General features: G+C 45.4%; 2 protein-coding genes across 10 annotated transcripts in view; one reads left to right on the top strand and one right to left on the bottom strand.

The window, feature by feature from the left end:
- RFX2 (regulatory factor X2) overlaps positions 1 to 13,312 on the top strand; it is a 207,384-nt gene that overhangs the window by 23,055 nt on the left and 171,017 nt on the right. For both annotated transcript variants that reach the window (XM_063599798.1, XM_063599796.1), the window contains exon 2: positions 238 to 405. The gene's annotated coding sequence lies outside the window, so the exon portion shown is untranslated. The remainder of the gene's footprint in view (positions 1 to 237; positions 406 to 13,312) is intronic.
- Positions 1 to 13,312, bottom strand: part of ACSBG2 (acyl-CoA synthetase bubblegum family member 2) — a 60,566-nt gene that overhangs the window by 19,902 nt on the left and 27,352 nt on the right. For all 8 annotated transcript variants that reach the window (XM_057300687.2, XM_003819327.5, XM_055104054.2 and 5 more), the window contains one exon: positions 10,917 to 11,066. In XM_057300687.2, the coding sequence (XP_057156670.2) occupies positions 10,917 to 11,066 (150 nt within the window). The remainder of the gene's footprint in view (positions 1 to 10,916; positions 11,067 to 13,312) is intronic.

Below are 13,312 nucleotides of genomic sequence, written 5' to 3'. Positions count from 1 at the left end.
AACAACCATCTACTCATCTGGGCTGCCCAAGAGGATGAAGTGGGGGCCCTAGGTCCTTATTCGATCTTACCTTGAGAGCATGTGCTTAAGCCTAAAGTATGTGAGTGCCCTGATCTTTATGGGTACCCAGATGTCCATCGTCTGTGCTGCAGTCTGGCTGAGTGCGTGTGTGTGTGTGTGTGTGTTGTTTTTTCATAAGTCAGTATAAGGCACCTTGGATTGTCCCTTATGTTACAGATCACGTGGATGGCAGGAGCAGTGGCAAAGGACTTTCAACTGACAGACAAGCATGAGACGGTGGTCAGCTACCTCCCACTCAGCCACATTGCAGCACAGATGATGGACATCTGGGTACCCATAAAGATTGGGGTGCTCACATACTTTGCTCAAGCAGATGCTCTCAAGGTAAGATCGAGTAAGGACCTGGGGCCCCCACTTCAGCCTCTTGGGTAGCCCAGGTGAGTAGATGGTTGTTAATCATTCAACAGATTTTTTTGGGTAAAGCCCCAGGTCTAACGGTTTTTTTAATCAGGGAGAATTATGTGAAAACAGAAGCACAGAGTCCTTAACTAACTTGCCTGAAGTTAGGAGGAGTTGCAAAATTTAGCAGGCAGCTTTAGGAGTAGGGAGGTTGCAGACTTCCTTGGGTCCAACGACAGAACTCAGAAAACTGGATTCAGCAAGTGTCCCAGAGTCAAACCCTGACTCCACTGTTTGCTAGACATTTGGGCTATTTCCTTAAAATCCCTCGTGGCCTTTATTGCCTCTTCTTTAAAGTGGGGACAGAGGCTTCTCAGGTCCAATATAGAACTATGGAACCAACATGGTCAAACAAACAAAAAGGCTACCCATAATCCCATCATATAAACACCCCAGTAATTAGCATTATTAGCATTTTTCTTTCTCCAATGCATACGTAGATGTAAAGTTTTAGTGTACCTATAATTTTGTCACTTATATTTCTCACTAGTGTCATAAATCTCTGGTGAATAGTTACTTCATTAATCCAGCCACCCAGACCTCCTCGCTGTTGCTCCAATGCATCAGGCATGGTCCAGCCTCAGGGCCTTTGGACTGGCTATTCCCTCTGCTTGGAATGCTCTTTCTTCAGCCTTTTCCCTCACCGCCCCCCACCCCCATGGCTGGCTACTTCTTGAACATTAAGTCTCAGCTGAAATGTCACTTCCTTAGAAGGGCCATCTCACACCATCTAAGGTGAAAGTGCCATTGACTGCCTAAGTCTGTACGTACCATGTCACACAAACTGAATGTTTTCATTTGTTCATTTCTTATCTGTTCCCAAGGTCCAGATTGAGTCTGTCTTGTTTGCTGCTGTTTCCCCTGCTCCTGGAATATTCCCCAGTACATACTAGGTGCTCAATGAATTTTTGTTGAATGAATGAGGAAATAGAAGGAATGGTTAACTGCAGTAAAGGACATAAAGCAGTCAGCCCAAAATATCCCTCAAGGCTAGTTCCACTTCTTTCCCTGGGCTCAGGATGAAGGCTCCCATAAACCTTGTCATGCACAGTCCAGGATTCAAGGAACCTAGCACACTTGTTGAGAGAAGGGGCTTGTTGTGTATAGTCTATGATGTACAATGGTTTAGACACTCCTGGTTCAGATCTCAGTTCAGAGCTTCCCTTGCTCTGTGATCTTGACCAAGTAATTTCCTCTGTCTGAGCCTCAGTTTTCTCATCTGTAAAAGGGTTAGTGACAAAATTTTCCTCATGGGGTTTTAGTGAGGGGTTAAAATGTGTTTATGTGAGCACTGAACATAGTGTTCCCTACACGGGAGAAACACTGAGCTGTAGACATCTGGCGAGAATCTAAGGCTACCTTTAACTTCTTGCTGTAAAGATGATGATGAGACAGGGCCTCACTCTGTCACCCAGGCTGGAGTGCAGTGGCAGCATCATAGCTCACTGCAGCCTCGAACTCCTGGGCTCAAGGGATCTTCTCACTTCAGCCTCCCGAATAGCTGGGACTACAGGCATGTGCCACCATGCCCAGCTAATTTTTAAAACATTTTTGTAGAGATGAGGTCTTGCTGTGTTTCCCAGGCTTCTCTCAAACAATCCTGGCTTCAAGCAATCCTCCTGTCTCGGCCTCCCAAAGTGCTGGGATTACATACATAAGCCACTGCACCCAGCCAAATACAATATTAATAGCTATCCTTGACATGGCTTCCTGTATGCCAGGCATTGTTCTAAGCATTTTATGTATATGTGGTAGATTAAACAGAGCTGCAGATTCTCTGCTACTCCTCCCATTCTGAGGTGGAATTTGTTTCTCTTTCCTTTGAGACAGAATTGGTCCAGTGATTTGTTTTGACTGACAGGAGCAGAAGGGATGCTGTGGAAATTCTGGGACTGACAAATCTTTGGGACCACTTGCTATTGGGGGAGTCAGCCACCAGGTTAAGAAGTTTAAGAGTGATGGCCAAGCGTGGTGGCTCATGTTTGTAATCCCAGCACTTTGGGAGGCCAAGGCGGGTGGATCACCTGAGGTCAGGAGTTCGAGACCAGCCTGGCCAACGTGGTGAAACCCCGTCTCTACTAATAATACAAAAATTAGATGGGTGTGTTGGCACACGTCTGTAATCCCTGCTACTCAGGAGGCTGAGGTGGGGGAATCGCTTGAAATTGGGAGGCAGAGGTTGCAGTGAGTCGAGATTGTGCCACTGCTCTCCAACCTGAGTGACAGAGCAGACTCTGTCTCAAAAGAAAAAAAAAAAAAAAGTTCAAGAGTGATGTCCTCATGTTGGTCCTGTAAGCTACCCACGGACAGCATGACCCTGCCCAGAGCCCTGTGGCTTGGGCTCAGCCTGGCTGACAAGTGTCATCTTCCCTATTGTGGAAAGCCTTGTGGTTTGGAACCAGAAGGATATGAATGAGAATCTGCCACTTGCTAACAGTGTATTGATACGTGATGGCTGACAAGGGACATCAGATGTCAGTTGTCAGGAAGAAGATCAAAGTTACTGGTAAATGGATATGTTTTGAACTGAAAATGGAGGAAGGAGAGGCAGGACCTCTTGGAGTGCCCACAGGAAGAAGCTGCGGCGTAGGAAAGGAAAGCTGCAAGGGCCTGGCAAAGATCAGCTCCTGAGGAACTCAGAGCCCCATGGAAAGGATAGGTGGGAGTGCTTCTTTGCTTCCCACTCCCCTTTGACAATATCCTGGTCACTAAACTCTCAGGGAGCTCCTCTGCCCTTGCAACGCAGGCCAACACCATCGGTGCTGATTAGAGAGCTTCCCAGGGACAGAGAACCAGGTGGTCAGTTCACACAGGCATGCCCACACTCCCCTCAGACCTGAACTGAGACAGCAGGCACCACACTGGTTGTGCACCTGTGGTGCCACTGCCCTGCCTGGGGATTCTCTGCCCTTGACCCACTGCACCACCAGATTCCCCACAAACATACCCCACAACGCGCTGTGACTTTGGCAAGCACAAGGGACCAGTGAGCCTCTGGGGGGCCGCAGGATCCCTGAAGATCTAACCCTTGGCATGGGTAGCCCCTAAAGGAGGAGGAGAACACAGCCCACCAAAGCCCCCCTTGGGACAAAGGAAATGTGGATGTGGCACAAACCACTGGAGTGGGCAGCACCCATGCCTGGGAAAAGACGCGGAGAAGGGGTCATTTCCCACCTGCCCTCCCACCCCACACTGCTGCCAGGAACTAAAGGATGAAGCCTTTATAAAGAGAAGATTGTGAGCCCCATGACAGGGGTGTGATAGAGAAGCGGACTGCATTCCTGCTGGCTCAGGACAAGGAGCTGGTGCACTCCCTGCCCCTACCCCTGAGACCTCAGTGCACCCCATCATGATCTCTTCCTGCTACCTCCATCAGGGTATGCATGCCTACTTGGCACCAGCCTACCTGCTGGTTCTAACTTTTAAGTGCGATCTACTGGACTGCATCCTGCACTGCACCACCAAACAAAAATCTTGCTACTGGAAGGGTTTATTGACAGTGCATGAGATAAGCCTCCTGAGACCTCCACACCCTCAGTCCTGCAGGAGATAGTGTTGGCTGTTATGTCCATTACATCATTACAACAAGCAGCATCTGAGAAAGCCACTGCATAGAAGCTGTCCACAACCATGGAACCCATATAGACCTTAGCCACTGCACAGAAGCTGTCCACAACCATGGAACCCGTACAGACCTTAGCCACTGCACAGAAGCTGTCCACAACCATGGAACCCGTACAGACCTTAGCCACTGCACAGAAGCTGTCCACAACCATGGAACCCGTACAGACCTTAGCCACTGCACAGAAGCTGTCCACAACCATGGAACCCGTACAGACCTTAGCCACTGCACAGAAGCTGTCCACAACCATGGAACCCGTACAGACCTTAGCCGCTGCATGGAAGCTGTCCACAACCATGGAACCCGTACAGACCTTAGCCACTGCACAGAAGCTGTCCACAACCGTGGAACCCATACAGACCTTTGGCCCCCAAAAGCACTCAGAAGCAAGGCCATACAATCATACACAACATACACCACAGCCATACCCTCAAGGGAAACTAGAATTAAAAAATACAAAAGCCCCATCCAAACAATAGAAGATTCAAAAACAAGAAGTGACAGCTCCCTCAGATAAGAAGGAATCAGTGCAAGAAATCTGGCAGTAGAAAAAGCCAGAGTGTTTCAACACCTCCAAAGAATCTCACCAGTTCTCTAGCAATGGGTCCTCATCAGACTGAAATGTTTGAAATGACATATAAAGAATTCAAAATATGAATTGGAAGGAAACTTAATGAGATCCAAGAGAAAGTTGGAAACCAATATAAGGAAACTAGAAGAACACTTCAATATATGAAATACAACATAGATATATTAAGAAAAAACCAAATTGAACTTCTGGAATTGAAAATTTCACTATAGAAATTTAAAAATATAGTTAGACTAGACCAAGCAGAAGAAAGAATTTCAGAGCTTGAAGAATGGTCTTTCAAACAACTCAGACAAAAGTAAAGAAAAAAGAAATAAAAAACCCAAAGTATTTGAGAAATGTGGGATTATGTAAAGCAACCAAACCTGTGACTTAAATGCATTCCTGAGAGAAAAGAAGAAAAATTAAGCAACTTGGAAAACATATTTGAGGGAGTAATACAGGAAAATTTACCTAATCTTGCCAGAGAGGTCAACATCTAGATATGAGAAATCCAGAGAACTCCTGTGAGATGCTACACAATATGGCCACCCCCGAGGCATATAGTCATCAGACCAAGGTCAATGTAGAAAAAAAAAAAATCTTAAAGGCAGCTAGAGAAAAGGGCCAAATTACATATAAAGGAAATTCCATCAGACGTACAGTGGATTTCTTAGCAGAAACCTCACAACCCAGAAGAGATTGAGGGCCCATTTTTAGCCTTCTTAAAGAAAACTAAATGCCAGCCAATAATTTTATATCCCACTAAACTAAGTTTCATAAATGGGAAATAAAATATTTCTCAGATAAGCAAATGTAAAGGAATTTGTCATCACTAGATCAGCCTGAAAAGAAATGCTCAAAGGAGTTCTAAACATGAAAACAAAAGAAGAATACTTGCTACCATAAAAGTACATGTAAGCACAAAGCCCACAGACCCTATAAAGCAACTAAACAATCAAGAATACAAAGCAACTTGCTAAAAACACTGTGACAGGAACAAAACCTCACATATCAATATTAACCTTGAACATAAACATCCTAAATACAGCACTTAAAAGACAGAGTGACAAATTTGATAAAAAATAATAATAAATAAGACCCAACCTGCTGCTGCCTTCAAGAGACCCATCTCACATGCAGTGACACTCAGAGGCTCAAAGTAAAGGGATGGAGAAAGATCTGTCACGCAAACAGAAAACAAATAAGATGAGAGGGTGCTACTGTTTTATCCAATAAAACAGATTGTAAACTAATGACAGTTAAGAAAAAAAAAAGACAAAGAAAGGCATTATATAATGATAAAGGGTTAAATTCAACCAGAAGATCTAACCACCCTCCCAACATCAGAGCCCCCAGATTTATAAGACAAGTACTACTAGACTTAAGAGATAGCCATACAATAATTGTGAGGGACTTCAACACCCCACTGACAGACAGAACATTGAGGCAGAAAATAAAGAAATACTAGACTAAATTGGACAGTTGACCAAATGGACCTAATAGACATCTTCAGAACACTCCACCCAGTGGCCTCTGAATATACATTTTTCTCATCTGCACATGGAACGTTCTCTAAGATTAACCACATGCTAGGCCACAATGAAAGTCTTAATACATTAAAAAAAATCAAAATCATACCAAGCATCTTCTCAGACCACAGTGGAATACAATTAGAAATCAATACCAAGAGGAACCCTCAAAACCACACAAATACATGGAAACTAAGCAACTTGCTCCTTAATGACTTTTGGGTAAACAAATTAAGGAAGCAATAAAAACAATCTTTGAAACAAATGAAAATAAAGATACTTTTTAAGTGGGCTTTATTCCTGGGATGCAAGGATGGTTCAACATACACAAATCAATAAATGTGATTCATCACATACACAGAATTAAAACCAAAAGCCATATGATCATCTCAATGGCTGCAGAAAAAGCATTTGACAAAATCTAACATTCTTTATGATAAGAACCCCCAACAAACTAGGCATCAAGGAATATACCCCAAAATAATAAGAGCTGTCTATGACAAACCTGCAGCAAACATCATACTGAAGGGGAAAAGTTGGAAGCATTCCCTCTAAGAACTGAAACAAGACAAGGATATCCACTTTCACCACTGCTATTCAACATAGTACTAGAAGTCCTAGCCAGAGCAGTCAGGCACAAGCAAGAAATAAAAGATGTATGAATAGGAAAATAGGAACAGAGGAAGTCAAATTATCTCTGTTCACCAATGATATGATTCTACATCTAGAAAACCCTAAAGATTCCTCCAAAACACTCCTAGATAAATGACTTCAATAAAGTTTCAGGATACAAAATCAATGTACAAAAATCAGTAGCATTTCTATACACCAATATTCTTAAAGTTGAGAACCAAATCAAGAATTCAATCCCATTTACAGTAGCTACACAGAAAATAAAATACCCACAGACACATTTAACCAAGGAGATGAAAGACTTCTACAAGAATAACTTTTCAAAACACTGATGAAAGAAATCACAGATGACACAAATGGAAAAGCATTCCATGCTCATTGACAGGAAGAATCAACATTGTTAACATGACCATACTGCCCAAAGCAATCTACAGATTCATCACAATTCCTATCAAATTACCAATATGATTTTTCACATAATTATATAAAACAATTCTAAAATTTATATGGAATCAGAAAGCCCAAATAGAGCAATCCTAAGCAAAAAGAACACAGCTAGAGGCATCACATTATCTGACTTCAAATTATACTACAAGGCTATAGTAACTAAAACAGCATGGTACTGGTACAAAAATAGGCACAGAGATCAATGGAACAGAATAGAGAACTCAAAAATTAAGCCACACACAACCAACTGATTTTTGACAAAGTCAACAAAAATAAACAATGGGGAAGGACATCCTATTCACTAAGTGGTGCTGGGAAAACTGGCTAGCCATGTGCAGAAGAATGAAGAAACTAGAAGAAAACCTAGGAAAAATTCTTCTAGACATTGGGCTAGGCAGAGAATTTATGACTAAGACCACAAAAACAAATACAACAAAACCAAACATGGACAATTGGGACTTAAGAGCTTCTGCACAGCAAAAGAAACAATTAACAGAGTAAAGACAACCTACAGAATAGGAGAAAATATTTGCAACTGTGCATCAATTAAAGGACTAATATTGGCCAGGCGCCATGGCTCACGCCTGTAATTCCAACACTTTGGGAGGCTGAGGTGGGTGGATCACTTGAAGTCAGGAGTTCGAGACCAGCCTGCCCAACATAGCGAAGCCCCACCTCTACTAAAAATACAAAAATTAGCCAGGTGTGGTGGTGGGTGCCTGTAATCCCAGCTGCTTGGGAGGCTGAGGCAGGAGAATTGTTTAAACCTGGGAGGTGGACATTGCAGTGTGCCGAGATAGTGTCACTGTACTCCAGCCTGGATGACAGAGCAAGACTCTGTTTCAAAAAAAATAAAAATAAAAAAGGACTAATATTCAGAATCTATAAGGAACTTAATAAGAAAAAAACCAGCCCCTTTAAAAAGTGGGCAGTCTTGCTCCAGGATCTATGCTCATAATGCCTGTGCTAGGACAATGTCTTACCACACATGCAGCCACTAGGAGCATAAATACTAGCCAGCATAGAGGGGAATATCCTGTTTAATCAGATTTCCCTCATTCATTCATTTCCCAAAAGTGGATTGAGTCCTCCTGCTCATCAGGCACTGCAGTTACAGTAGTGAATAAGACAGAAAACCCCTGACCTCAAGGAGCTGATGTTCCTGATAAAAAAATGAGCCTATAATATGACAGTGTCAAAATTTTCTAAGGAAGAAAAAAAGTAGCCAAATGGGAATTAGGTAGTAATGGGGTGGTTTATTGTTTGCTATTTCAAACATGGAAGTTAGGGAGGGCTTCACTGAGGAAGTGACACTGAGCAGAGACCCACCCGAAGGAGGGGAGGGAACAAGCTGTGTGGAAAAATACTTCCCACGGAGCTCATGCAAAGACCAAGAGGCAGGACGTGTCTGGTGTGTTGGAGGAACAGCAAGGAGGACCATGTGGCTAGAACAGAGTGAGCAAGGGGGAGAGAGGGAGGAGAGGAGAGGAGAAGGGAGATGGGGCTAGGCTTGCAGTGCCTTGTGGGCCTCAGGAGACTTGGGCTTTTACCTGGAGGGAAGTGGGAGCCATGGAGGGCTGCAGACAGAGGAGGATTGGGACTTGACTCAGGTGCTCACAGGCACTCTCTGGTGGCTGTAGAGACGATAGACTGGGGGGGTGAGGGTGGGAGTTGGGTGGGAGGCGGGTAACCGGATGGGGTGGAAGCAACCACACAGGTCCAGGGGAGCGATGATGGAGACTGGGCCAAAAATAATTTTTCTCTATCATGCATCATACAATTGAGTCCAAGGGCTTCTGTAATGTCTGAACTTTTAATTTGTACTCCAGTGATTTATTGCCAAACTTAAAGCCTGCTTTCCTTGTTGTTATAGCAAAATATATTTATGCATCAAATTTTACAGGAAGCCAAGTTTTAATTTACATATATACCTTAGTCCTGGGCCCGTGATATTGCTCAGACAGACAGTGTGGGAGAGTAAAAACCATAGTTGTAGAAAAATCAGAAAACTTCTAAGAGGCCTTGAGCTAAGATTCAGGAGGAGGAAAGGAGTTCTGCTGAAGGAGACAGTGTTGGCAAAAGATTTGGATTCATGTTAAAATGAGAAATTCAGAAAATATTTCCAGGGTGTGGATCTAGGATCGGGACCTCCAGACCCAGGGGGATGATCCTAGCTCCACACCTTGCTATACAGCACTAGCTGAGACAGTGTATTAAGGAAGTGGAGGCTGACCTTTGCAATCTTCCATTGCTGACCTTCCATGGGCCAGGCCCTCTGCCAGAATTGGGCACTCTACTCTCCCCATTTTACAGATGGGCAAACTGACACACAGTTTGGTGATGTCATATGACCAATGTCACACCAGCTTACATGGTTACTTACAAGTAGCAAAGCCAGGATTCCAACACTGAGGTGGTCAGACACCAGTGTGTGCTGGTAACTATTACCCTAGGCTGAGGGGGGGGCAGGGAAGCATTTATAAGAATGCTTTTATAGAAATGCTTCATTTAAAAACCAGCAGGCCAGGTGTGATGGCATGCACCTGTAGACCCAGCTACTTGGGAGGCTGAGGCAGAAGGATCACTTGAGCCTGTTGAGTCTGAAGCTTAAGTGCACGATGATTGTGCCTGTGAGTAGTCACTGCACTCCAGCCTGGGCAACATGGTAAGAACCCATCTCTAAAAACAGTGTAAAAACAGACCAGGTGCCGTGGCTCACGCCTGTAATCCCAACACTTTGGGAGGCCGAGGCAGGCAGATCACTTGAGGTCAGGAGTTTGAGACCAGCCTGGTCAACGTGGTGAAACTCCATCTCTACCCAAAATACAAAAAATTAGTTGGGTGTGGTGGCACTGGCTTGTAGTCCCAGATACTCAGGAGGCTGAGGCACGAGAATTGCTTGAACCCAGGAGGCAGTGGTTGCAGTGAGTGGAGTGCCACTGCACTCCAGCCTGGGGCACAGAGCCAGACTCGGTCTCAAAAAACAAAACAAAACACACACACACACACACACACACACAACTGAAAAATAAAGTAGGCTGGGCGTGGTGGCTCATGCCTGTAATCCCAGCACTTTGGGAGGCCAAGGCGGTGGATCACCTGAGGTCAGGAGTTCAAGACCAGCCTGGCCAACTTGGTGAAACCCTGTCTCTAATAAACATACAAAAATTAGCCAGGCATGGTGGCGGGTGCCTGTAATCCCAGCTACCTGGGAGGCTGAGGCAGGAAAATCACTTGAACGGAGGCAGAGGTTGCAGTGAGCCAAGATTGCGCCACTGCACTCCAGCCTGGGTGACAGAGGGGGACCCCATCTCAAAACACACACACACACACACACACACACACACACACACACACACACACACAACCTTCCTGACTCACACAGAGGAATCATCATTGTCTGCTGGGTGCATACCCTGCCAGACATTTTTCTGCTTTTGACATGGCCAGCATTCCTTGATCTCAATCACTGCACTCTGCTGCCCCCTAGTGAAGCAACTACGCTACTCTCTAACCCCCAATGGTGAAGGAGCCACACTGCGTACTAGACCCTGGAATGCCACCCTGCCCCTGGAAGCCAACAAGAGAAACAGCCCAAAGGCCACCACTCCAGAGCAAAGGGACTTTGGCGTACGTTGTCATGACTGAGCATCACTCCCTTGGGTATGCCTGTGGTCCCTGAAGTGTAGATGAGCACTGCGCATTGATTCGCCTTCTGGCTCTCGATGACCTGCTCCAGTTGGGTGTCAGGGATGCTTCTGCCAAGTTCCATGAAATCATCCCACTGTGGACAGAAAAGACAAGCGGAGGATGAGAAGGCAGTCGGGAGTCCTCTCACCCAGCCAGACCTCGTCCTATCTGCTTTTCCTAAAGAATGATCCTCAGCAGGTGGAAGGGCTTAGGATGTGCCAGTCCTGGCACCTCTTACAAAAGTCCCAAGATCTCTGCTTCCAGTTCTGCCACTTCCTCGCAGTGTCACCAAGCCACTTAAGCTCCCTGTGCCTCAGTTTCCTCATTTGTAAAATGGGAATGATGTCAGGACGCAACTCCTTGGGTTGTTCTAAGCAGTAAGAGAGTTAATATATGCAAAGTGCTCAGAATAGTAGTTGGCAGGTGGTAAGTGTTCTACGGAGTTAGGTATTATTTGTTCGCTGCCTTCCCAAATTCCACTCCCCACTCTACTTCTTAGTCACCAATTGGATGGGGCTGACTTCACCCACAGATCTGGAAGTCAACCCTAATTGGCTCAAACTATTCTATCAGCCTGGGTTATGGTGATTGGATCAAGTCTGGACATGTGACCTCAAGTGGTCCAATCACAATGAAGATGAAGACTTTACCTGGGAATTCTGAGACACAGACTGTGTATGTGAATGAGTCAAGATGTAGCTCTAGGAGCTGCTGAACCATCTCAGGACTATGTGAGAAAGCAAGGCTGGAGCGGAGCCAAGAAATAGAGAAAGGAAAATAGAGCCTGGGCACATTCTTTGAGCCCCTGGTTCCAGCCATGCCTGAAATCCACGCCCTGAACTGTAGTTGCATGGTCCAACAAATTATCTTTTTGTTTGTTTGTTGCTTAAGCCATTTGGGGTCAGACTTTTGTCACTTACGACCAAAGGCATCCTTATTGATAATTGATGCATTGCCTCACTCTGGCAGGTGAAGAAGCTGAGGCTCAGGGGTGGTAGATTACTTGCCCAAGGCAGATTACTTAAGTCAAGTGAAGAGAGGAGCTAGCATTCAAACCCAAGGTCTGACTCCAGAGCCTGTGCTCTTAACTATGACAGAATTCGGTGCCGCAAAGTGAACTCTTGGGTTGTATCGACTGAGCATCACATGGGATCTGCAGAAATTCTACCATTGAACCCCCAACAAAGCTCTGGATGAGGGTGATGCGCTGACTTAAAGATGGAGGCCCCTCGGCCAGGCACGGTGGCTCACACCTGTAATCCCAGCACTGGGAGGCTGAGGTGGGCGGATCACGAGGTCAGGAGTTCAAGACCAACATGGCCAGCATGGTGAAACCCCGTCTCTACTAAAAATACAAAAATTAGCCGGGTGTGGTGGCAGGCGCCTGTAATCCCAGCTCCTCGGGATGCTGAGGCAGGAGAATCGCTTGAAATGGGGAGGTGGAGATTGCAGTGAGCCAAGATCACGCCACTGCACTCCAGCCTGGGCAACAGAGTGAAACTCTATCTCAAAAAAAAAAAAAAAAAAAGGCCCCTCAAAGTCCTCTACAGATGGCCAGTGTTGCCTGAAACCTGCCCAGGGTGATGCTGGCTTCATCTGAGCAGGCAAAGCCCTTTGCCCAGATAATCTGTAACAGGGTAGGGCAAGGGTGAGAGGAAGAGCACACACAAGCCCTCTGGGGGAACCTGTCCTTTCTCAGAGATGCCCCTAGGTCTCCCTACAAAGGGTGTTCCTTCAAAGGCCGGTAGAAGACCCCCGCCTTCCACAGCCACAAATGACTGGATTGGGATGGGCACCAGACCCATGCTGGTCCAATCCAATCCCCTGTCTTGGAGATCTGGGTTGGTCCTCAGTCTATTGGGCACACAGATACCAAGCATCACAACTGGCACAGTTCATTGTCTTACTTGGCCATTTTCCTTCCCAAATGTCACAGTTGACTTTCTCAGTCTCATTCGTTGTTGCTCATTTCTGGGTCCTAAACTGAATCTTTTTTTTCTTTCTTTCTTTTTTTTTCTTTTGAGACAGAGTCTTGCTCTGTCACCCAGGCTGGAGTGCAATGGCGTGATCTCAGCTCACTGCAACCTCCACCTCCCAGGTTCAAGTGATCCTCCTTAGCCTCCCGAGTAGCTTGGACAGGCATGCACCACCACGCCTGGCTGGTTTTTTTTTTTTTTTTTTTTTGTATTTTATTTTATTTATTTGTTTATTTTGAGACAGAGTCTTGCTCTGTCGCCCAGGCTGGAGTGCAGTGGCGTGATCTCCGCTCACTGCTTTTGGCTCACTGCAACCTGTGCCTCTTGGGATCAAGTGATTCTCCTCTCAGCCTCCTGAGTAGCT

The sequence above is a fragment of the Pan paniscus genome, chromosome 20 (genome assembly GCF_029289425.2).
Source record: "Pan paniscus chromosome 20, NHGRI_mPanPan1-v2.0_pri, whole genome shotgun sequence".
Classification (NCBI taxonomy): domain Eukaryota; kingdom Metazoa; phylum Chordata; class Mammalia; order Primates; family Hominidae; genus Pan; species Pan paniscus.
This window is presented reverse-complemented; position numbering and strand designations above follow the sequence as displayed.